The 24,482-nt window shown below is 38.4% G+C and overlaps 1 protein-coding gene and 1 non-coding gene across 6 annotated transcripts in view; both read left to right on the forward strand.

Annotated features, from left to right (window-relative positions):
* Nucleotides 1-24,482, forward strand: part of NSUN6 (NOP2/Sun RNA methyltransferase 6) — a 73,934-nt gene that overhangs the window by 37,436 nt on the left and 12,016 nt on the right. For 2 of the 5 annotated variants that reach the window (XM_040451283.1, XM_040451284.1), the window contains exons 8-11: nucleotides 1,738-1,882; nucleotides 17,030-17,178; nucleotides 20,760-20,885; nucleotides 22,602-24,098. In XM_040451283.1, the coding sequence (XP_040307217.1) occupies nucleotides 1,738-1,882; nucleotides 17,030-17,178; nucleotides 20,760-20,885; nucleotides 22,602-22,814 (633 nt within the window). In that variant the 3' untranslated portion in view covers nucleotides 22,815-24,098. Of the gene's footprint in view, nucleotides 1-1,737; nucleotides 1,883-17,029; nucleotides 17,183-20,759; nucleotides 20,886-22,601; nucleotides 24,099-24,482 lie in introns of those variants that run through there. The other 3 variants (XM_040451285.1, XM_040451286.1, XM_040451287.1) reach the window with 3 other exon arrangements.
* On the forward strand, nucleotides 2,410-2,598 carry LOC121014939 (U2 spliceosomal RNA). The gene has a single exon (XR_005783526.1). It is a non-coding gene; the product is annotated as a U2 spliceosomal RNA (small nuclear RNA).

Raw genomic sequence — 24,482 nt, forward strand, 5'->3', positions numbered from 1 at the left:
ATACTTGTTTAAATTTTGTGGAATTAATACTCTGGGTTCATTAGAGGAGATATACTTGCCTGTTTACTTATATTCTTGTTTATCCAAAAAGAATTTAAAGTGGTAACAGTAAAAACTTTAAGGAAGAATGCATTAAATATCACCAGAGTGTAAAATGCAGAACAAGATTCATTTTATGGAGTTGTGGTGTGTAAATGCAGATCCTTTTTTAGATTCCTTGAAATCTTAACTGTGAAGATTATGATATGCCTTGAAGAAGTAATCATAACCCCCCCGCCTTAATTTATGGTATATGATATTTATTGTGTTGGCTTAGAAGTATTTATTCACAGATATTTTACGTTCTCTAATAAGAAGTCCTTTCAAAGAGAATCTGGGTATTTTAAGTGTGTCCATGTTTTGTTGTTCCGTTTTCTAGTGTGTAAAAACGACCACAAAAACCTTAGCAGCCTACGACTAAACATTTATTCAGCTCAGGAGTCTGGGATTCAGTTGATCCCTGCAGGGCTTGCTTGTGCACCTGATCAGCTGCAGGCCAGCTAGGGGTTCCCATGGTCTTGGGTGGGCTCATTCACTTGAATTTGGCTGGTGTTGGCTTATCTAAAGTGACCTCAGCAGAGACCACTACGGTACCCTGCTGCTGGTTCCTTTCTCTTATCTACCTGCTAGGGGGTAGTCAGGGGACTAGCCCAGCAGAGGGCAAACATTGAAGGTTGGGAGCACAGAGGGCAAAGCAGAGAGCAAAGCCACCTGTTCAAGTCCTTTCCACAGCTCTGTTTGTATCACATTTACTGTCATCCCATTGGCTGACGCAAGTCCTATGGCTCAGCTCAGGTAGGAAAGGCAAGGGACTGCAAGGTGAGTGCCAAAGGGTGGGGGATATGTGGAGAGTTGAGTTGGAGTTAGGCAATTCCCCCATAGTGGGCCCCCAGCAGAAATGAACAACTTTGAATAGAAATATTTGAGCTTGCGTGAATTCCAGATTTTATTGCTGTTCTTGATGTGTTGTTATTTATTTTGATATTTAAGCAAGTTTCATGTGAGTATAGCCTCTAGTCTTGTACTTCTGTAAAAGTAGCCTTCACCCATCACCACAGTAATGCATTTGAAACTTATTCCAGTTGCTGTTGCTTACTTTTCCGGTTCAACTCTCTGGAAATGGTTTTCCTGTTTGTCAAAATATTAATAGGAAAACTGTGTCTACCACTAACCTGGTGTCACATTTAGGAACATCATCAGCAAATTTTCAGCATTGTTGTCTATGCATTAGATGCACATGTCATACAAGGATGTTGTATATAAAAAAAAAAGCAAGAAAAGACATTGAAGAGTTAATCTCACCATCTCTGCAATATCATTTCATAGCATATTTTTAAAACCATATGAATGTCACAAGGCATTTGTAGAAGTGTGGTATCATCCTCATTGACTTTTTAAAAAAAAACTGTTTATTTTAAGAGAGAGCAAGTGGGGTATGGCCAGAGAGAGAGGGAGAGAGAGAACCCCAAGCAGGCTCCATACCCAGCAGGGAGAAGGATGCAGCGCTTGATCTCATGACCGTGAGACCATGCCCTGAGCCAAAAGCAACGGTCAGATGCTTAATGAAGTCACCTTTAAGGGTGGTAGTAAAATAGAGAAGACCATAATTTTTCATCAGTTTTCCACAGCATTAATAGTTTTCATGACTGCTTTGGGTATACACCTTATTTTTACGTGTTTTGTTTGTTTGTTTTTTAGGGAGAAGTGATAGCACTGGATAAAATATCCAACAAAGTAGAAAAAATAAAACAGAATGCTTTATTGTTAGGGCTGAATTCTGTCAAGGCATTTTGCTTTGATGGAACAAAGGCTCTTGAACTCGATATGGTTAAGGTTGCTGAAGGTGAGTTAAATTTTGTCTTTATAGGCCTCTGTAATTGGCTTTTGGAAACAAATAGCTTTTGCTATCGTTGTTCTAGCCTTAAAATATCCATAAGACCTCGAAACTGGCGTGGATTTAAGCTATGTTGCCATAATAGATACCATTTTGCTTTTCATCTCATCCCTAAATTTCAGATTTTAATAATGTACAATCATATCCCCAAGACTTGGTCAAACCCCTTGGTCTTACTGTATTTGTCTTAATTTCATGTTGAATCTCAGAAAGCGTATTAGCCTTTCAATTTTATGATTCTTGGGCTATTGTGTTTTCTTCATTTTCTTGAGAGAATGGGGCTGTGGAGCTGGGAAGGGAGGAAAAACTGCCACATGTCTTGTTTTAGAACAAAATGTTGTATTAAGTCACTCGATAGCTCTGTTTCTTTGTTTGGATTTGATTTCATGAAGTACTCCAGAAACTTGCATATTTTAATGAACTAATTGGCATTCGTGTTCCCAAAATGTGCATTGATTAAAGATGCTACTTGATTAACCACTTCTTGGCCTTTTGGCTAGGATCAAGTGTAGTGCCTGCTCTTATCAGTTGAATATCTGCTATGTCCTCTCTCTGAGGACAATATATCACAAGATTTTGGCACCAGGAGATGGAACAGGAACTTGCTCCGTCCACTCCATGCATCGACCTGTGTTCCCAGCACTCCCAGGAATGGTGCACCTTTTTGAGGGAATGAAAATTGTCCAGGGGGAAAAAAATCCTACCTGATTAAAGGTGACTTTTATTTTATTTTATTTTTAATGTTTATTTATTTATTTTGAGAGAGCACGTGAGCTGGGAAGGGGCAGAGAGAGAGAGAGAGAGAGAGAAAGAGAGAGAGAGAGAATCCTAAGCATACTCTGCACTGTCAGCGCAGAGCCGGAGGTGGGGCTTGATCTCACAGAATCGTGAGATCGTGACCTGAGCCGAAATAAAGAGTTGGATGCTTAACTGACTGCGCTACCCAGGTGCCCTTAAAGATGACTTTAAAAAACTGAGGCCATGGTTTTGATTCCCCACCCCTTATAGCCCATCTAACGTTCCCATATATAAGCTGTTGTTTTTTTTTTTTTAAGAATGACTAGTAGACAATGGACAGCTCAATATAATCCATTACTGTTACTTTACTGAAATCATTGGTAGGTGACCAGTTTTTACATATCACTGAATAAAGTGATCATACTTATAAGCATAATAGGTTGAGATTAGGGTAAGAACAATCTAGATGTAGGGGTAGCCATTTTAGAGGTTAGTCTCCAGTGCTATAGCGGGACATATATTAACTGACTTGGAATAGTTGATCACTGAGTTTTCACTCATTTACATCACTTTATCAGCTAATGGTCCTAGGTTGTCATCTTTAGGTATTTTTTGCATCCAGACTTGTTTCGTCACAGATACGGATGGTAGTTTGATTTGGGGTATTAAAGCTAGAATGTCAGGCAAAAGACATCTGATGGAAAATGCATCAGTAATGTGAACATCACCATATCTTTGAGATTCCTGGAAAGTGAGGAGAGTTACTTTGTGATACCTACCTAATGTGTAATAAACCACACGGGAATAAACAAATGCAGCACATGGAACTCTTCTTAGAAAAATAGGGATTGTTCAGAGGAACAAGTTCTGGACTATGATTTGTCTTCTTACAGAGGTGGGAATAGGTCAGACTTAATTGCCTGATGACATGAGAACAGCATTTCATGGTCAGTTATTGTTAACCTAAAAGAGTTAGCCAGGGGATTTATATTAGGGTATAGGCTCACAGGCTGTATCAAAGAGACCCAGAATTCAATGGCTTAGAAAATATAAAAGCATTTTTTGTTTCCCTGTTTTCGTTGTTTATTTTGGTCTCACCTAACAGAAGTGGTCATTCAGTCCTGTTAGTGTCATCTCTGGGTCGAAGATAGATGTTCTGGTTCTTTCAAGGGGAAGGGAAAGGATATCAGAATTCTTAGTAATGCATACTACAGCTGGCCAGATTAGTCATTTGATGATCAATTTAGCTGCAAGTGGGGGCTGGAAAACGTCGTCTTTAGCAGTGTCGTGGTGTGCCCAGTGCAAACCATGACTGTAGGAAAAGAGGATAATGGGCATTAAAGAACAGCTAGCAGTCTGACGAAGGCTTTGTAGTGCTAAGGTGGTGATGGTGACCATTTACATTTATTCGTAAGATTTTTAAAATTTTTATTATTTTAGTTGACATAGTGTTACTAGTTTCAAGTATAATATAACAATTCTACAATTATGTACATTATTCTGTGCTCATCACAATTAAGTCACCCTCTGTCATCATAAAATGTTCCTACATTATTAACTTTTTCTTTTTTAGCATTTATTCATTTTTTAAGAGACAGGGAGAGATAGAGTGTGAGCAGGGGAGGGGCAGAGAGAGGGAGGGAGACACAGAATCAGAGGCAGACTCCAGGCTCTGAGCTGTCAGCCCAGAGCTCAAACCCACAAACCGTGAGATCATGACATAAGCTGAAGTCGGACACTTAAACCGACTGAGCCACTCAGGCGCCCCAAATGTTACATTATTGACTATATTCCCTACACTGTGGTTTTTTGTTTGTTTGTTTTGTTTTGTTTTGTTTTGTTTTATCTCTGCGATTTACTCATTTTATAGCCAGAAGTTTGTACCTCTTAATTTCTTTCACTTATTTTGCCCATCAACTCACCCGCCTCCCTGCTGGCAACCACCGGTTTGTCCCCTGTATTTGAGTCTATTTCTGTTTGTTTGTTTATTGTTTTGACATTCAGAGTCCACATATATGTGAAATCCTATGGTATTTGTCTTTCTCTGTCTTATTTTACATACCCTCTAGATCCATCCATGTTGTTGTGAATGGCAAAGATGCCTTTCATTTTTATGGTTGACTATTCCGTGTGTGTGTGTATACCACATCTGTATCCATCTATCAGTAGACACTGGGAATTGCTTCCGTATATTGGCTGCTGTAACTAAAGCTGCAGTAAATGTGGGGGCGCATATATCTTTCTGAATTCATGTTTTCATTTTCTTCAGGTAATTATCCAGATTACTGGATCATGTGGTATTTCTATTTTTAATTGTTTGAGGAATCTCCATACTGTTTTCCATAGCAGTTGTATTGATTTACATTCCCACCAACAGTGCAAAAGATTTTTCTTTACATCCTTATATATTATTTCTTGTCTTTGACACTAGCCATTCTCACTGTTGTGTGAGGTGAGATCTTACTGTGGTTTTATTTTGCATTTCCCTGATGATTAGTGATGTTGAGCATCTTTTTTGTGGGTCTGTTGGCCATCTGTATGTCATCTTTGAAAGAATGTCTTCAGGTCCTCTGCTCACTTTTTAATTGTATTCTTTGGGGTTTTTTTTGGTGCTGAGTTGTAGAAGTTCTGTATGTATTTCAGATATTAACACCTTACAGATAGATATATCATTTGCAAAATCTTACATCAGTAGGTTTGCCTTTTCATTTTCTGATGGTTTCCTTCACTGTGCATAAGCTTTTTATTTTGGTTTAGTTCCAATAGTTTATTTTTGCTTTTTTTTCCCTTTACTGCAGAGACGTATCCATAAATATGTTGCTAAGGCTGATGCAAAGAGATGACTGCCTGTGTTTTCTTTTAGGAATTTTATGGCTTTAGGTCTCATATTTAGGTCTTTAATCCATTTTGAATTTATTTTTGTGTTTGATATGAGAAAGTGTACCAGTTTTGCTCTTTGGCATGTAACTGTCCAGTTTTCCCAGAACCATTTATTGAAGAGACCATCTTTTCCCCACTCCCCATTGCATATTCTTGCCTCCTTTTTTTATTAATTAAGTGAACATAAAAGCATGGTTTTATTTCCAACCACTGTATCCTTTTCCATTGATCTTTTTTTGTGCCAGTACCATATTCTTCCAGGTTACTATAGCTTTCTAGTGTATCTTGAAATCTGGAATTGTGATACCTCCAGCTTTCTTCTTCTTTTCCAAGATTGCTTTGGTATTTGGGGTCTTTGTGATTTCATACACATTTTAGTATTATCTGTACAAATTCTGTGAAAAGCACGGCAGTTATTTTGGTAGGGATTGCATTGAATCTGTAAATTTCTTTTGGTAATATGGGAATTTTAACAATATTCTTCCCATCCGCGAGTATGGAATATCTTTTTATATGTATTGTCTTCAGTTTCTTTCCTCAATGTCTTATAGTTTTCAGAGTATGGGTTTTCCCCTCGGTTGAATTTATTCCTGGGTATTTTATTCTTTTTGGTGTAGTTGTAAATGGGATTATTTTATTATTTTTTCTTCTCCATATAGAAACACAATAGATTTCTCTGTATTAACTTTGCATTCTGTAACTTTACTGAATTCATTTATTCTAATTTTTTTTTAATCTTCAGGGTTTTCTATATATAGTATCATGTCATCTGCAAAGAATAACAGTTTTGTTTTCTCCTTACCAATTTGGATCCATTTTATTTCTTGTCTGATTGCTGTGGCTAGTACTTCCAGTACTATGTTGACTAAAAGTGGTGAGAGTGGACATCCTTGTTTTATTCCTGATCTTAGAGGAAAAGCTTTCAGTTTTTTGCTATGGACTATGATATTGGCTATGTGTGCTTCATATATGGCCTTTATTATATTGAGGCATGTTTCTCCTAAACCCACTTTGTTGAGAGTTTTTATCACGAAGAGATGTTACATTTTGTCAGATACTTTTTTCTGCGTCTATTGAGATGATCCTATGGTTTTTTTTTTTTTTAAGTTTATTTTGAGAGAGAGAGAGCGCACGTGCACACGAGTTGGGGGGAGCAGAGAGAGAGAGAATTCCAAGCAGGCTCTGCACTGTCAGCACAGAGCCTGATGTGGAGCTCTAACTCACGAACCATGAGATTATGACCTGAGTTGAAATCAAGTGTTGGATGCTTAACCATCTGAGCCACCCAGGTGCCCAGTCCTGTGGTTTTCATCCTTCCTCTTGTTAATGCGATGATGTATCACGTTAGTATGTGAATGTTGAACCATCCTTGCATCCCTGAAATAAATTCCATTTGGTAGTGGTGAATGATCCTTTTCACGTATTGTTGAATTTGGTTTGCTAATGTTTTGAGGATTTTTGCACCTGTCTTTGTGTCAGGGATATGGGCCTGCAGTTTTCTTTTTCTGTAGTGTCATTGTCTGCTTTTGGTATAAGGCTAATGATGGCTTGTTAGAATGCCTTTGGAAGTTTTTCTTCCTATTTTATTTTTTGAAATAGTTTGAGAATAGGTATTAACTCTTCTTTAAATGTTTGGTAGAATTCATCTTTGAAGCCATCTGGCCCTGGACTTGTGTTTGTTGGGAGTTTTTTGATTATTGATTTATTTTCACTACTAGTAACTGGTCTGTTCAAATTTTCTATTTCTTATTAAGTGTTGGGAGATTGTATGTTTCTAGGAATTGATGCATTTCTTTTACGTTTTCCAGTTTGTGTATCATTTTTTTGTAGTGTTCTCTTAGAATCCTTTTTATTTCTGTGGTGTCAGTTATTTCTGCTCTTTTATTTCTGATTTTATTAGAGTTTTGATGAATCTGTATAAAGGTTTATTAATTTTGTTTATTCAATTATTGATCTTTACTGTTTTTTTTTTTTTTTTAGTTTCAATTTATTTCTGCTCTAATCTTTTTATTTACTTCCCTCTAACTTTAAGCTTTGTTCTTTTTCCTTGTTTCTTTAGTTACAAGGTCAGATTATGTGAGATTTTTCTGGTTTCTTGAGGTATACCTATATCACTGCAAACTTCTGTCTTAGAACTGCATTTGCTTTGTCCCAAAATTTTGGACTGTTGCGTTTCCATTTTCATTTGTCTCCGGGTATTTTTTTATTTCCTTTTTTATTTCATCATTGACCCATTGACTGATTAGTAGCATGTTGTTTCGCCACCATGTATTTGTGTTTTTTCTTGTTTCTGTTTTTTAAATAATTGCTTTCTAGTTTCATATTGTTGTGGTTGGAAAAGATAATTGATATGATTTCAGTGTTTTTAAACTTAGTGAGGCTTGTTTTCTGGCCTGACACGTGATCCACTTTGGAGAATATGCCATGTGCACTAGAAAAGAATGTGTGTTTTGCTCATTTTGGATGGAATGTTCTGTATCTGTTAGGTCCATTTGGTCTAATGTGTATTTCAAAGCCACTATTTCCTTGTTGATTTTCTGTCTGGATATTTTATCAGTTGACATAATTGAGGTGTTAAAGTCCACTGCTATTATTGTATATTAGTATTGTATTGTCATTTTATGTCTGTTAATATTTGCTTTATGTATTTAGGTGCTTCTATGTTGGGTGAATAGATATTTACAATTGTTATATCCTCTTGCTGTCTTGATCCTTTTATCATTATGTAATACCCTTATTTATCTCTTATTAGAATCTTTGTTTTAAAGTCTGTTTTGTTTGACATAGGTGTTTCTGCTTGGCTTTTTAATTTTTTGCTTCTGTTTGCACAGAATATCTTTTTCCATCCCTTCATTTTCAGTCTCTGTGTATCTTTAGGTCTGAAACAAGTCTTTTGTAGACAGCCTAGAGACAGGTCTTGGTTTTTATTCATTTAGTCACCTGTCTTTTGAATGGAGCATTTATTTAAACTTAAAAGCAGTTATTGATAGGTACATAATTATTGCCATTTTGTTAATTGCTTTCTGGTTATTTTTGTAGTTCTTCTCTGTTCTTTTCTTTTTCCCTTGCTCTCTTCCTTTGTGGTTTGGCGGTTTTCTTTAGTGTTATGCTTGGGTTCTTTTCTCTTTTTGTGTATGTGTATCTGTTATAGGTTTTATTTGTGGTTACCATGGCATTCATTTATAACATCCACTTGTGTATAGCAGTCTATGTTAAGTTGGTGGTCACTTAAGTTTGAACACGTTCTTTTTTTTTTTTTTTTAAGAGAGAGCATGACCCTAAGTAAGTGCAAAAAGATTGAGATCATACCGTGCATATTTTCAGACCACAAAGCTATGAAACTTGAAATCAACCACAAGAAAAAATTTGGAAAGGTAACAAATACTTGGAGACTGAAGAACATCCTACTAAAGAATGAATGGGCTAACCAAGAAGTTAAAGAGGAAATTAAAAAGTATATGGAAGTCAATGAAAATGTTAACACCACAACCCAAAACCTCTGGGACGCAGCAAAGGTGGTCATAGGGAAGTATATAGCAAACCAGGCCTTCCTAAAGAAGGAAGAAAGATCTCAGATACCCAACTTAAACTTATGCCTTAAGGAGCTGGAAAAAGAACAGCAAATAAAACCCAAAACCAGCAGAAGACAAATAATAAAGATTAGAGCAGAAATTAATGCTGTCGAAACCAAAAAAAACAGTAGAACAGATGAATGAAACCAGAAAGAAAGAAAGAAAGAACCAGAAAGAAACCAGAATTCTTTGAAAGAATTAACAAAATTGATAAACCACTAGCCAGTTTGATCAAGAAGAAAAAGGGAAGGACCCAAATAAGTAAAATCAAGAATGAAGGAGGAGAGATCACAACCAAAACAACAGAAATAAAAACAATAATAGGAGAATATTATGAGCAATTTTATGCCAATAAAATAGGCAATCTGGAAGAAATGGACAAATTCCTAGAAACATATACATTACCAAAACTGAAACAGGAAGAAATAGAAAATTTGAACAGACCCAAAACCAGTAAGGAAATCGAATTAGTAATCAAAATCTCCCCAAAAACAAGAGTCCAGGACCAGAAGGCTTTCCAGGGGAATTCTACCAAACATTTAAGGAAGAGTTAATACCTATTCCCTTGAAACTGTTCCAAAAATTAGAAACAGAAAGAAAACTCCCAAACTCTTTCTATGAAGCCAGCATTACCTTGATTCCAAAACCAGACAGAGACCCCACTAAAAAGGAGAACTACAGACCAATTTCCCTGATGAACATGGATGCAAAAATCCTCAACAAGATATTAGCCAACCGGCTCCAACAATATATTAAAAAAAGTTTTTCACCACGACCAAGCGGGATTTATACCTGGGATCTAGGGCTGGTTCAATATCTGCAAAACAATTAACGTGATTCATCACATCAATAAAAGAAAGGAAAAGAACCATATGATCCTCTCAATAGATGCAGAGAAAGCATTTGACAAAATACACCATCCTTTCTTGATAAAAACCCTCAAGAAAGTAGGGATAGAAGGAGCATATCTTGAGATCATAAAAGCCATAAATGAACTACCCAACACTAATATCATCCTCAATGGGGAAGAACTGACAGCTTTCCCCTGAAGGTCAGGAACAAGACAGGGATGTCCACTCTTGCCAGTGTTATTCAACATAGTATTGGAAGTCTTAGCCTCTGCAGTCAGACAACACAAAGAAATAAAAGGCATCCAAATCGGCCGGAGGAGGTCAAACTTTCACTCTTCGCAGATGACATGATACTCTATATGGAAAACCCAAAAGATTCCACCAAAAAACTGCTAGAATTGATTCATGAATTCAGCAAAGTTGCAGGATATAAAATCAACACACAGAAATCGGTTGCATTCCTATACACCAACAATGAAGTGACAGAGAAATCAAGGAATTGATCCCATTTACCATTGCACAAGAAACCATAAAATACCTAGGAATAAATCTAACCAAAGAGGTGAAAAATCTACACACTGAAAACTGAAATCTATACACGGAAATCTATACACTGAAAGCTTATGAAAAAAATAGAAGAAGACACAAAGAAATGGAAAAAGATTCCATGCTCCTGGATAGGAAGAACAAATATTGTTAAAATGTCGATACTACCCAAAGCAATCTACATATTCAGTGCAATCCCTCTCAGAGTAACACCAGCATTCTTCACAGAGCTAGAACACATAATCCTAAAATTTGTATGGAACCAGAAAAGACCCCGAATAGCCAAAGCAATCTTGAAAAACAAAACCAAAACAGGAGGCATCACAATTCTGGACTTCAAACTATACTACAAAGCTGTAATTATCAAGACAGTATGGTACTGGCCCAAGAACAGACACTCAGATGAATGGAACAGAATAGAGAACCCAGAAATGGACCCACAAACGTATGGTCAACTAAACTTTGACAAAGCAGGAAAGAATATCCAATGGCATAAAGACAGTCTCTTCAGCAAGTGGTGCTGGGAAAACTGGACAGTGACTTGTAGAAGAATGAACCTGGACCACTTTCTTACACCATACACAAAAAATAAAGTCAAAATGGATGAAAGACCTCAGTGTAAGACAGGAAGCCATCAAAATCCTCGAGGAGAAAGCAGGCAACAACCTCTTTGATCTTGGCCGCAGCAACTTCTTATTCAACACGTCTCCGGAGGCAAGGGAAACAAAAGCAAAAATGAAGTACTGGGACCTCATCAAAATAAAAAGCTTCTGCACAGGAAAGGAGACAATCAGCAAAACTTAATGGCAACCGACAGAATGGGAGAAGATATTTGCAAATGACATATCGATAAAGGGTTAGTATCCAAAATCTAGAAAGAACTTATCAAACTCAGCAAGCAAAAAACAACTAACCCAGTGAAGAAATGGGCAAAAGACATGGATAAGTACTTCTCCAAGGAAGACATCCAGATGGCCAACCGACACATGAAAAAATGCTCAGCATCACTCATCATCAAGGAAGTACAAATCAAAACCACAATGAGATATCACTTTACACCTGTCAGAATGGCTAACGTTAACAACTCAGGCAACAACAGATGTTGGCGAGGATGCGGAGAAAGAGGATCTCTTTTGCATTGTTGGTGGCAATGCAAGCTGGTGCAGCCACTCTGGAAAACAGTATGGAGGTTCCTCAAAAAACTAAAAATAGAACTACCCTATGACCCAGCAATTGCACTAGTAGGCATTTATCCACGTGATACAGGTGTGCTGTTTCAAAGGCACACATGCACCCCCATGTTTATAGCAGCACAATCAACAATAGCCAAAGTATGGAAAGAGCCCAAACGTCCATCGATGGATGAATGGATAAAGAAGATATGGTATATGTGTATATATATATACACACACACACACACACAATGGTGTATTACTCGGCAATCAAAAAGAATGAAATCTTGCCATTTGCAACTACGAGGATGGAACTGGAGGGTATTATGCTAAATGAAATTAGTCAGAAAAAGACAAAAATCATATGACTTCACTCATATGAGGACTTTAAGAAACAAAACAGATGAACATAAGGGAAGCCAAAATAATATAAAAACAGGGAGGGGGACAAAACAGAAGAGACTCATAAAGATGGAGAACAAACTGAGGGTTACTGGAGGGGTTGTGAGAAGGGGGAGAGGCTAAATGGGTAAGGGGCATTAAGGAATCTACTCCTGAAATCGTTGTTTCACTATTTGCTAACTAATTTGGATGTAAATTTTAAAAAATAAAAAATAAAGTTAAAAAAAAAGAGCATGAGTTGTGGGGGGGGGGGGGGCGGCGGTGGGGGAGGGGGTAGACTCCATGCTTAGTGTGAAGCCAGATTCAGGGCTCGATCCCATATCCCCAGGGATCATGCATGACCTGAGCTGAAATCAAGAGTCAGGCACTCAACCAACTGAGCCATCCAGGCGTCCCTTGAACACATTCTAAAAGCATAAATTTTGACTCCCCTTTCATTTTATGTATATGATATCATATTTATGTCTTTTTATTTTGTATATTCCTTGACTGATTTTGGTAGATGTATGTGATTTCCCAACATTAATGTTTTAGCCTCCATACTAGCTTTATAAGTGATTAATTTACTATGGTCACTCTATGTTTGCTTTTACCAGTGAAGTTTTTTCCCTTTTATATTTTTCTTCCAGTTACAGGCTTTTCTTACCTCTTAAGGAATTCCTTTTAACAGTTCTTATAAGGCTGGTTTAATGGTGATAAACTCTTTTAACTTTTGCTTGTCCAGGAAACTCTTTATCTCTCCTTCATTTCTGCTTCAAGATAACTTTGCCGGGTAGAGTATTTTGGGTTGTAGGTTTTTCCTTTCAGCACTTTGAAGGCATCCTTCTGGGCTACAGAGTTTCTCTTGAAAAATCAACTGATATCGCCTGATTGTCAGAGCTCCCATTTTTAGGCTCTGCTGATTTTCAAAGCCAGATATCGTGAAGACTCATGTTCCCAGTAAGTGCCCAGGACTGAGGTTGCCTGCTGTGGGTTCTGATCCACTCACTCCTCTATGTTTGTGATGTCCCTTCCTTTTGTGGTTTTTCACACGAGGAGTTTGGTTATTGACCTTGTCTCCACCCCTCTTACCCTTTCTGAGATGGCCTTCTCTCTGTGACTGGCTGTGGAAGGTCTCTTCTCCCAGTCTTCAGATTTTCCTAATCGATTGCAGTAGATACGGTTGTTGGTTTAGTGTCTGTGGTATAAGGTGAGCTCAAGATCTTCCTATTCTGCCATTTAACAACCCCCCCCGACCCCGTGTTTTCTGAGTTCCTTTTAGTTAATAAAATTTTTCTTTTCTTTTTAAGTTGAAAGAGTTCGAAGTCCTCTGAGCGGATGAGTGAGGTGTGTAGTATAAGGTGGCAAGAAGTTGATTCAGTGGCTTAACCATGCACTGATTTCAAGTTGCAGGGTGGTTTTGATTTTTAAACAGTTCTGGGTATGAACTGCTGTTGTAACAAATCATTTCATCACTTAGTGACCTAACACAGTGATCTTATTATTATTTCTCACAGTTTGAGGGAATGACTGGGACCTCTGAGTGGTTCCCACTTTGAGTATCTGACGCAATTAGCAGTCACTGGGTACCTGAGGGAAGCGTCATCTCAAAAGCTTTATCTGTCACGTGCATGTCTGGAGGTTGATGGTGGTTCTCAGATAGGACCTACATGTGGCCTCTCCCATGTGTACCGACTGGGCTTTCTCAGACCAAGTGGCTTAGGTTCTGAGAATGAGTGTACTAAGAGCCCCAGGCAGAAGCTGTATCAACCTTTTATGACTTAGTCCAGAAGTCATGTAGTATCAGTTCTGCTCTTGTCCACAATAAAAGAAAAGGAACAGTAGACCCCATCTCTTGTGGGAGAAGAGTCAATGTCAAATTGAAGGGCATGTGGGATGGAAGGTATTGGCATAGCTATCTTTGGAAAATATAATTTTTTCACAGTTTTAAATAATTTGTATTCCTAGTGCATAAATTTTATGCACAAAAATTGTTAGCTGGACATGGAATAAATACTGACTTGAAAAATGAAAGAGCACAAAATCAATAATTCTTCCAGTTTACTTCAGGGTGACTTTTACCTGCTCCGTAAATTGAATTAATATGATTAAAATTCTTATGTTGCATACTAAGGTGATTTTATTTTATAATTTTTAATGTTAATTTTTTGAGAGAGAGTGTGTGTGAGTGGATTGTGGCTCAGATACCACAGATACTCACATTTCTTAGATTTTCTTTAATAAGTGTTTCTTCATTTGATGTATGTCCCAGGCATTTTCTAGAGACTTTAAATGGTGGTTTTCGCTTTTGTTACAGTTTTTACCAGTTATAATTCTTGCACCGGGGAGAAGGTCTGTATCCCCTCATTCCAAATGTTGTCCCAGTCTTATTGTTTCCATCATAAAATTGCTCCTAAATTATACACCACTCCAAACGAATGCAGTTTTAGAAATCACTAAAGGTTGTTCTAACAATATATATTGAGAAAAAGCTTTGGATAAATAAAAATTTGGGTACTCCTAAACTGCATACAAGCCTTAAATGTTCATTTCATGGCTTTCTAGTTTTGAACAAGAGAGATTTCTCTTGGACCATGTATCTTTGTGGTCATTTGGTGATCTTAGTCTAATCTAAGACAGGTCTAGAATATTTTTAGGAATGTCTCAATTTTTGTATAATACCCACTGCTTTCTGTGAAAATGGTACTTATTAAGAACAGTGAGTTCAGTGAGTTGGCATTGTCCCTATCCCTGTCAAGGCCATGGCATTTGCTTCTGCTCTGTACAAGGGTGCCTGGCTGGGGGATATGTTGAGGGGCTGAAGGCCAGCCTGTGCTCTGTTTATCATGGTGCAGAACTATGTTAACCTAGAGATACGCATACCTTAATTCTAGTCCATACAAAGGTATCTTGTGGGCTTGCTTGTCCTGTTTTTTAGGAATTTTCAGTGTCTAGATGGAAGTACCACTTGAACGCTAGTGTGTATGAGACTACATCGAAGGGGTGCCTGTGTGGCTCACTCAACTCTTGATTGCAGCTCAGGTCACGATCCCAGGGTCATGGTATCAAGTCCCATGTTGAGCTCTGTGCCGAGCATGGAGCCTGCTTAAGATTCTCTCCTTCTCCCTCTACATCTCTTCCCTGCTCATACGCTCACCTGCTCTCCCTCTCTCAGGAAAAAAAATATATATATACATCCAAAAGATACCTAATGCTATGGCAACTCAGAGGAATGGATTACTTCTTCTAGGGACAATAGAAAAAAGAGTTTAGGTTGAGGAGGTGACATTTGTTAGGGCTTGAAAGGGTAGATAGCATTTTGACAAGTGGAAATGAGTGCTGGGGCATCTCAGGAAAATAGAATTAGCAGAAGCATGGAAATAGCAAAGCTCATGACATTTTTGGGTAACAAAGTGATGTGGGTTTTTTGGTTTGTTTTTTTTTTTTTAACATTGGTGAATGTGGCTGAGTACTGAGAAAGGTAGCTAGGGAAGTACATGGAGTAGTCGAGAAGCTAGAGAAGAGGTCTTTATTTGTTAGTGTAAGGAGTTTATTCAAGAGATTTAGGTAGCTGTGGGAGAGTTTTTGGTTTTCTAAGAGAGACAATTTGGTATAAAAAAATAGTGTAAGGAACGTGTTAAATCGATGTTGGAGAGCTGGAAAAGCAAAAGGAGATCATCGAAGCATCCTGGAGCTAATCATGTGCAGAAAGCAGCTACTACCCCTGTAGCTCTTCTGATCAGTAAGAAAAAGCCAACAGTCTAAGTAGAAAAAGGACAAAACAAGAAAGGTGACCATATAAAGGAAAAATAGAAATGGCCAATGAAACAACAACAACAATAATAACTTCTTTGATGAAGATTTTTAGGAGAATGAGTATAATCGTAATTAAAGTGTAAATTGCTATAATCCTTCTGGAGCATTTTTTCAGTATGTACCAGAAACCTTAAAAATAATTGTTTACTTTGAGAAGATCTTCTGAGACTGTGGGTGAGAATGCAGGTTATAGGTGGAGATGAGTTAAATTGATAAGAGCTCATGTATGACAGTTGTGCAGTCAGAGAAAAGCAGGTGATCTTGTGGTTCTCAGAACATTGCTGTGGTTCCCGTGGGCAGTCAGCTGGCTTCCTGTGAGGGCAGTCAGCAGCAATATCTTGCAGTTATTAAGTAGCAGAAATATATAAACAGACCGGTTTCATGATTTTCTCCAGTAACACTAAATAACTCAGAAGTCGGAGCGGAGAAAATTATTCATGTGATACAAGGAGATACTCTAGAGCATAGCCTTGCTGATGGCCACGAAAGCGAGGAGAGTGAGGAACCTCAGAACCAGTATATTTGACTAGAACCTAACAGGTATTCTTTTGGGGGGCTGTCTGTAGTAGGGATTGCTGAGAGAAGTGTCCGCTCTCAGTATGACTAGAATGAATTCCAGGTCCTCGCTCTGATGAATTGTGGCTTGTGACATTGGGGATACAAAGTCTCATATGATTAGGCCTTAATTTGCACTATGTCAACAGAATAACCCTCAATTATAATAATTACATTAACCATTTTACATATGTCAGAATTAGTTTTACCAGCTACTTGAAAGGAGAAATTGTTTTTCTTTGTAGTCTAGATGATGATTTTAAATTTCTGATAATTGGTTCTATCTCAGGAGTTTTTTTTTTATTTAAATATATATATATATATATATATATTTTTTTTTTTTTTTTGAGAGAGAGCATGAGCAGGAGAGGGGCAGAGAGAGAGAGGGAGACAGAGGATCGAAGTGGGCTCTGTGCTGAGAGCAGAGAGCCTGACACGGGACTCGAACTCACAAGCTGTGAGATCACGACCTGAGCCGAAGTCGGACGCCCATCAGACTTAAGTCACCCAGGCACCCCTATGTCAGGAGTTTTCTATTCTACACCTATAGGCACATAACAAGTATCTTTATAATTCTCTTCACAGGAAAACCTCCATTCTTACGAGAATCTTTTGACCGAATTCTTCTTGATGCACCATGCAGTGGAATGGGACAGAGACCAAACATGGCTTGTTCTTGGACTTTGAAAGAAGTGACATCATATCAGCCATTACAGAGAAAACTCTTTACTGTGGTAGGTGATGATACTTTGATATGAAAAAAAAAGTTGACCTTCGCTACTTTGATGTTTCAAAGACCAAGAAGCAGTGTTCATAGCAGCATTTCTCACAATAACCAAAATAGGGAAACGACCCACTTGTCTATCAACAGGTGAATGGATAAGAACATGTGTACACAATTAATAGAATATTACTCAGCTTTCCACAGGAAGGCAATTCTGGCACAACATGAATGAACTTTGGGAACTTACGCCAAGTGGTATAAGCCAGACACAGAAAGACAAATACTGTCTGTTTCCATTTCTATGAGGTAACTAGAATAGGAACATCCTTAGAGATAGAAAGGAGAAGAAAGATTACCAGAGGCTGGAGGGATGGGGAATTAGTGTTTAAAATGGGTACAGAGTTTGCATTTGGGAAACTGAAAAGTTCTGGAGATGGGTGATGGTGATGGGTGCAGACAGTGTGAATGTACTTAATGCCCCTGAAGTGTACACTTACAAATGGTTAAAATGTCAAGTTTTATGTTGTTTTATCACATGGAAAAGGACAGAGAAAACCTAGTTTAAATAATGAAGCTTTCATTTGTGTTGATCACTCTTTATTACAGGCAGAGGCAGAATTTCTTCACTGAGACATTTAATGGGTCTCGAACATTCTGATACATTTTAAGAAGTCACTGAGTTGTTAACATCATAGTTGCTAACTGATGTGTAAAGAATGGGATATAAATGAGTTACTCTTTTTTTATAGGGTTCCTGGATCATCTTCGATAGTGTGTTAGAAATGGGAAGAGTCCAGGAGAAGGGAAACACATGAATAAAAATGAGAAGTGACCATTCAGTGTAGAATATAGAAGAACCGTAAAAACTTGGCTAATTTCACTGGTCTCTAGCACGTTTCGAGAGAAACCCAAATAGAACATTTGAGGATTTCTTCCCGGCTTGCGAACGTGATTCAGTGGATTTCGCAGAATGTAGAGAGCATTTGATCAAAGATGACTTTGTTATTTTCTCTCAGCCCTGCAATTATAAATGCATAGGCTGCAGCAAATGGGTACGCTGTGATTATGCAGTCTCTAAAGTTACCTTTGAGCATGTTTCTGCTCATCTCTCTAGTATCTCCTTTTATACCCAAAGGTGGCACTCAGGGTATTTATTTAACTTTTTCTTCAGTTTTCAAAGAGCACATCCTGGAAGTTAAAACAGCAAACAGCAAAAAGGAAGCTTTACTTATGGTTGAAACCCACTCTGAGTTGAGGGTAAAATTAAGACACTGTTTTTAAAGACTGGGCTTTTTGTTCTTTTTTAGGTCAAAGCAGAAAGAACATTTTAAAAGGTTTCTTAGGAGTAGATGCAGTGATCTCAATGAAAAGGAATAGCTACGAGAGAGAGTTCAGAATATAGCACATTTGCTGTTTAGTACGGAGTTGTGTTGATGGAGAACGTGGACTTTATAATCAGACACTATCTTGTTTGGAACTGTGCAGCTTCCACACGAGTGACTTTAGGTACATTGTTTTCTTTATATGAGAAATGGGGACTATAAATCCACCTGATAGGGTCACCTCATTGGAGATAGTAACTATGCCTCATGGTTATAAGTAAATTGAGAAAATCCATGTAAAATGCTTAAAACAGTAACTGGCACACATTTACAAAGTTTAAATTTTCATCAGCATACTCTAGTTAAGAAGGCACAAATATATACTATATGTAATAAAAATACATATATGTAGTATAGATGGTATATATTATTATATAGTTTATTCATACTTATAAATACCAGATGGCATATAGTGTGTGTGTGTGTGTGTGTGTATAATAGTATACTATGTATAGGATATATTTTAAAGACTTTCATTAAAATGTTTTTAAATATTGGGGCACCTGAGTGAGTTAAGCGTCCAACTTTGGTTCAGGTCATGACCTCACGGCTCGTTGGTTTGAGCCCCGTGTCAGTCTCTGTGCTGACAGCTCGGAGCCTGGAGCCTGCTTCAGATTCTGGGTCTCCCTCTCTCTCTCTGCCCCTCTGCTCATTGTCTTCTTGCTCTGTCTCTTTCTCAAAAATAAACAAACATTAAAAGAAATTTTTTAATGTTTTTAAATATCTAGGAGTTTGAAAAGATACAGTTTTTAGTTATTTGGGAAAAATTAATTTTCTTGTTAACACCTTATTTCTTGATTCATTTATTTACTGGACAAATATTCATTGAGCACCTGACCATAACACAGTATGGATTGTTCTGGGTGCTATCAATATAGCCGTGAAAAAATGACAACCCCTGCCTTATTCATGGAGCGTCTATTCCAAATGGGGAGGAAGATATAAACAGATGAGTAAGTTATTATGTATAGTAACAGAGCCGACTAAAGAAGGGAAGGTAGGATTGCTGGATTTGAGTAGTTGTAGTTTACCTGGGATGGTCAGGGAGGGCAGTCCTGGAAAGGTGACATATACACAGAGATAAGATTGTGAGGAGGCAACGCAGAGAATTCGAAGAGTTTCCAAGCTTGTGCACGGATCTTGAGGTGGGCCTGTGCCCTGTGTGTTCCAGAACAGCAGAGGCCAGTGTTGCTAAAGCAGAGTGAGCGAGGCGTGTCAGAAGAGCAGCCAGAGGCCTGCTCTGTGTAGGGCTTTGAAAGCCACCGTAAGGACCTGGGCTTGGACCACAAGTGATAAGTCAAGACATTTGAAGGGTTTTGAGCTGAGAAGTGACAAGTTTTAAAAACACTGCTCTCGGGGCGCCTGGGTGGCGCAGTCGGTTAAACATCCGACTTCAGCCAGGTCACGATCTCGCGGTCCGTGAGTTCGAGCCCCGCGTCGGGCTCTGGCCTGATGGCTCAGAGCCTGGAGCCTGTTTCCGATTCTGTGTCTCCCTCTCTCTCTGCCCCTCCCCCGTTCATGCTCTGTCTCTCTCTGTCCCAAAAATAAATAAACGTTGAAAAAAAAATTTTTAAAAAAAAAATAAAAACACTGCTCTCTGGCTGCTGTCTGGAGATGATTGTAGGAGGGCAGACAAGGAAGCAGGTAGGCTGAGAAGGAGGCGAAAGACGGTGTAGCTTGGACCAGAATGATGACAGGGGAGGTGGCCAAACTCTGGATATATTTTAAAAGTAGAGCCAATGGAATTTGCTAGCGGATGGGAGTGCAGGAGAAAGAGAGGAGTAAAAGATCATCTCCGGTTGGGGGCCTGAAAATAGCACTTCTCTAAAAGGTCTTGGAAGACAGGTGTTCAGTTTGAGACACGTCAAATTCGATAGTAGACAAATGGAGAAGGCGATTGAGTACATGAGTACAGAGTTCAGAAAGGAGGATGGCTTACAAAGTGTACATGTGTGATTTTGGGCATAAAAAGGGGTATCTAAAGTAGTGAAAGTGAATGCTTACGTTTAGGAAAGTCTTGGTTTCAGTGCACTAACAGTTCCAAGAGCGTGAAATGCACCTGGGCTGGAACACTCGACTCAGAGAGTGAGTCTTGATCATACAGAACATTTATCCCAAACACTTGAAAGGTGTCCTACAGATACAAAATCCTGTAAAATGTTGATTTTGCCTTGTGGTACACCCGTGGTCTGATCACATGTTTGTTTAGGGAGTTGAGCTGCTGAAGCCAGGGGGCGTGCTGGTTTACAGCACGTGCACCATCACACTGGCGGAAAACGAAGAACAGGTTGCCTGGGCCCTCGCAACCTTTCCTTGCCTCCAGCTTCAGCCCCAGGTACAAGTAAGTTCGGTTTTCTCTGTGTAATGTGACAAATCACAGAATCATGAGTGTGGTGATAAACACGAGGTTGTCATATGAAAAACTGTGTCCAGCGAAACTTCAGAAACAAATACTGCAATAGACAAGCATGTTCCTCCAGTGAGATCCATTTGACACTGAACAGAGAATTTCCACGTCCCAGCAGTTTTTCCCCGTCTTCGTTCTTTGCCATTGTGTTAAAATGCCGCAGAGCTCAGGTGTACTTGTGTTACAGGTTTCTTTCACCTGTGGCTCTTGTTCAGTTTATACAGACCTTTTTTTTTCCTAAAGAGTTGTTTATTCCTTTCCTCTCCTGGTCCTACATTTTGCTGGTATGGAGTATGTCGAGCATTTTTTTTCTCAATCAAATAAGCTGTAATAACTGGGATATCAGAAGACTAGCAGAGGGGAGAAAATGGTTCAGGATTATTGCTTCTTCACAATTTGTTACATAAAATATGTAACATTTTAAAAGTTTTCTTACACTTTATTTGACCTGTTTTGGTTTTTATCAAAACTATATTATGACTATATGTTTACCTCATGATGTTTGAGGTTAATTTAAATATGTAACAATACTCACATTTAGTCAGATACATTGAACATCTAACCTCAGTAACCTTCCTGTACAGAATTCTAGTAGGTAATTGGGATATATGAATAAAAATTGAGAGATGGTTTCTAGACTCAGAAGTTAAGATAACTGCTTTGTAGAGGAAAGGAAGACTTCAGAATTCACTTGAATTTTATGTGTGTGTGTGTATGTATACACAACACTCAATATATACCTAAAAGAGAGAGAAACTTTCTGTCCAGGAGTTAATAAACGATAGGTTTTCAGTAGTACGTAAACGTTTGTGCATTGGTGACTGAAGTTAGGATTGTCGATCTTTTGTGGTCATGGTTCACACATATCACTCAGTTCCTTACGATTCTGTATTCTAAACCAACTGACACAGTCTTACTTTATCTCTTTGTAATAATTGTTCTAGTACATTTAAAAACAACAAAAGGAGACTTTTATCATCCAATTGGTGTGGGTCAGAGAAAGGCACCTTTAGGTCCGCTTTGGGGAATGTGATGATAAAGCTGAATTTGTATTTATTACTGTTGTTGATAATGATGTTTCACTGACTGGCCACTGTATGCCGGGCATACCACCACCTTCTTGAAGTCTTAGAACTGAGTACTTGATCTGTTTCGTAGATGAGGAGACAGGTAAAGTTACTTGCTTAACACCACAAAGCCAAGGCTGCCTGGGCGGCTCAGTCAGTTAAGCATCCGACTTCGGCTCAGGCCATGATCTCATGGTTGCTGAGTTCGAGCCCCGAGTTGGACTCTGTGCCAACAGCTCAGAGCCTGGAGCTGCTTCAGATTCTGTGTCTCCCTCTCCTGCTCGCGCACTGTCTCTCTTCCTCTCTCTCAAAAATAAACATTAAAAAAAAAAAATACATACAGCTAAAATGTGGCAAAGCTGCAGTACTTGATGAGCAGATGGGTCCTAACAGATAGTCATTCATCAGGTGACCATTTGTTACCACCGAGAAAAACCGCACGTATATTCCACAGAGATAACATTTATCTATTTTTGGAATTGGTGGTACTTATACCTCAATTTTGTCGTTTAAATTGTACACAGGCACACTTACTAATGATAGGATATTCGTATTTTTTTCCCCTTTCTCCACCCAGGAACCACAGATTGGAGGAGAAGGAATGATGGGAGCCGGCCTATCATCTGAACAATTGAAACAGCTGCAGCGATTTGATCCATCTGTTGTGCCAGTTCGGGACACTGACATCGCTTCTCTCGGAGATGCCAGAATAGAAGACATGATTTGGCTGGCAAATAAAGATTGTATAGGTTTTTTTATTGCAAAATTCATAAAACGCAAAAGCACGTAGGATCCATAGAAACCAAAGTTCCAAACATTAGCTCTATGGTTTTGTTTGGTTTTCTTCCTTCCTTCCTTTCCTCCCTCCTTTTTTTTGTGGGTTTTTTTTTTTTTTTTTTTTTTTTAATCAAACTGTTGTCAGGCTTGGTGATTGATGACATAGTTGCTAAGGAAACAGAAAAGGCTGCCAGCTGTTGTACCAGGGAGCAAGAGGCTTGATTAAGAGACCGCTTCACGGAGGAGGTAGTTGGGGGGTGGTACAAGATTATATTTTGTGTTTAAAATATGTGTTTTCTTAAGGATTTAGCACAGTATAAAGAAAATGAGATGCCTACAGATATCTGGAGCATATTTTCATTTGGGGTTTTGTGTTTTAATGTATGAAGAATACAAATCATTTTTAATGTTAAAATCTGTGATTATAACAAGAGGAATAAAATGAGTAATACTTAATTTGATAAAAAGTAGTGTTTTGTTCCTGAGAGTTCCTAAGGGGTGGTAGTTTTCTAAAAATTCAGGGCCTGGAAACTATAACGTTTTTCGTGTACTCATAACTGAGGTGAGCATTTTATCTGAGGTTTTCTGCTTACTATTTGATCAGTCAACTCTTTGAAATGAAATCTGGACCTCTCCTAAATGGTAGTGTGTCTTCACCATGTTTACTTTTTTTTTTTTTTCATGCTTTTAAACTGAAAACTACAATGTTTTCTTCACTCTGTAGATTAAAATTATGAGAGTATTCCACAGTTTGGGTACCTTTCATCATCCCCTGGAATACCTGTTCTGCAAGTTATTGTGATAACTGTGGGAACTGGCTTGACCCTTAGAGCCAAGCTTTGGTGTTCTGTTGATCATCAACACATTCACAGAACTCCCAACATCAGACAAAGCAACTGTGAGTATGGTAGATGAAGACAAAAAAAGGGTACCTCATGATCAAATCTGGAATCCAGCAAAATCCAGAACATCCCCTAAAAGTGACCAGACATGCCGCTGTTAGCAGCAATGTGACTGCTCTTACTAAAAATTATAACCTTAGGCTTGCTTCATCCTATTGCTTTTTAGATGAGATATATTTAAGTACTCAATACCCAGCCCTTATATAGTATTAAATACATCTAAATGTTTTGTTAACTTCCTTTGGAATCATCTCAGAATTTCTCAGCCTTGGGCATATAAGGTAGACAACTGGGAACAACTACCTGATAGTTCCTTTTTTTTCCTTCCTAGGTTTCTGTTCAGAATTTCTTCTATCTATTGTGTCCCATCAAGATTGCAAGGTCACTTGGATCAGGTAAGCTCTTTAGCAGGCCTCTTCTTTGAAGAAGCCTTTCTTGAATATCCTTCTCCGAGGTTGGCTTAGGCATTTCTGTCTTTCCATATATCCCTAGGACCTGCTTCTGCTGCTGTCATGGTACTTGACACACTCACTCTTAGTTTACTGGCCATGCCCTTTACCCCTCCCCCCATGCTTGGGAAAGTCTTGGAGGCAAGAATCCTGTTTTTTCTGTCGCCGCTTTAGAGCAGATCATCAATACGTGCTTATTTAATGGGGGAAAAGATATATCAAGGTCCATAAGATTCAAATGTGTGACTGACTTCTTTATATCCTTCATTCTGCCTTTTATCCAGTAGATGTCATTGGACGTTTACCTGTGGCACTTCTGTCTCTAGAGCT

This window comes from Herpailurus yagouaroundi, unplaced genomic scaffold (assembly GCF_014898765.1).
Source record: "Herpailurus yagouaroundi ecotype Mexico unplaced genomic scaffold, PumYag 203, whole genome shotgun sequence".
Lineage (NCBI taxonomy): Eukaryota > Metazoa > Chordata > Mammalia > Carnivora > Felidae > Herpailurus > Herpailurus yagouaroundi.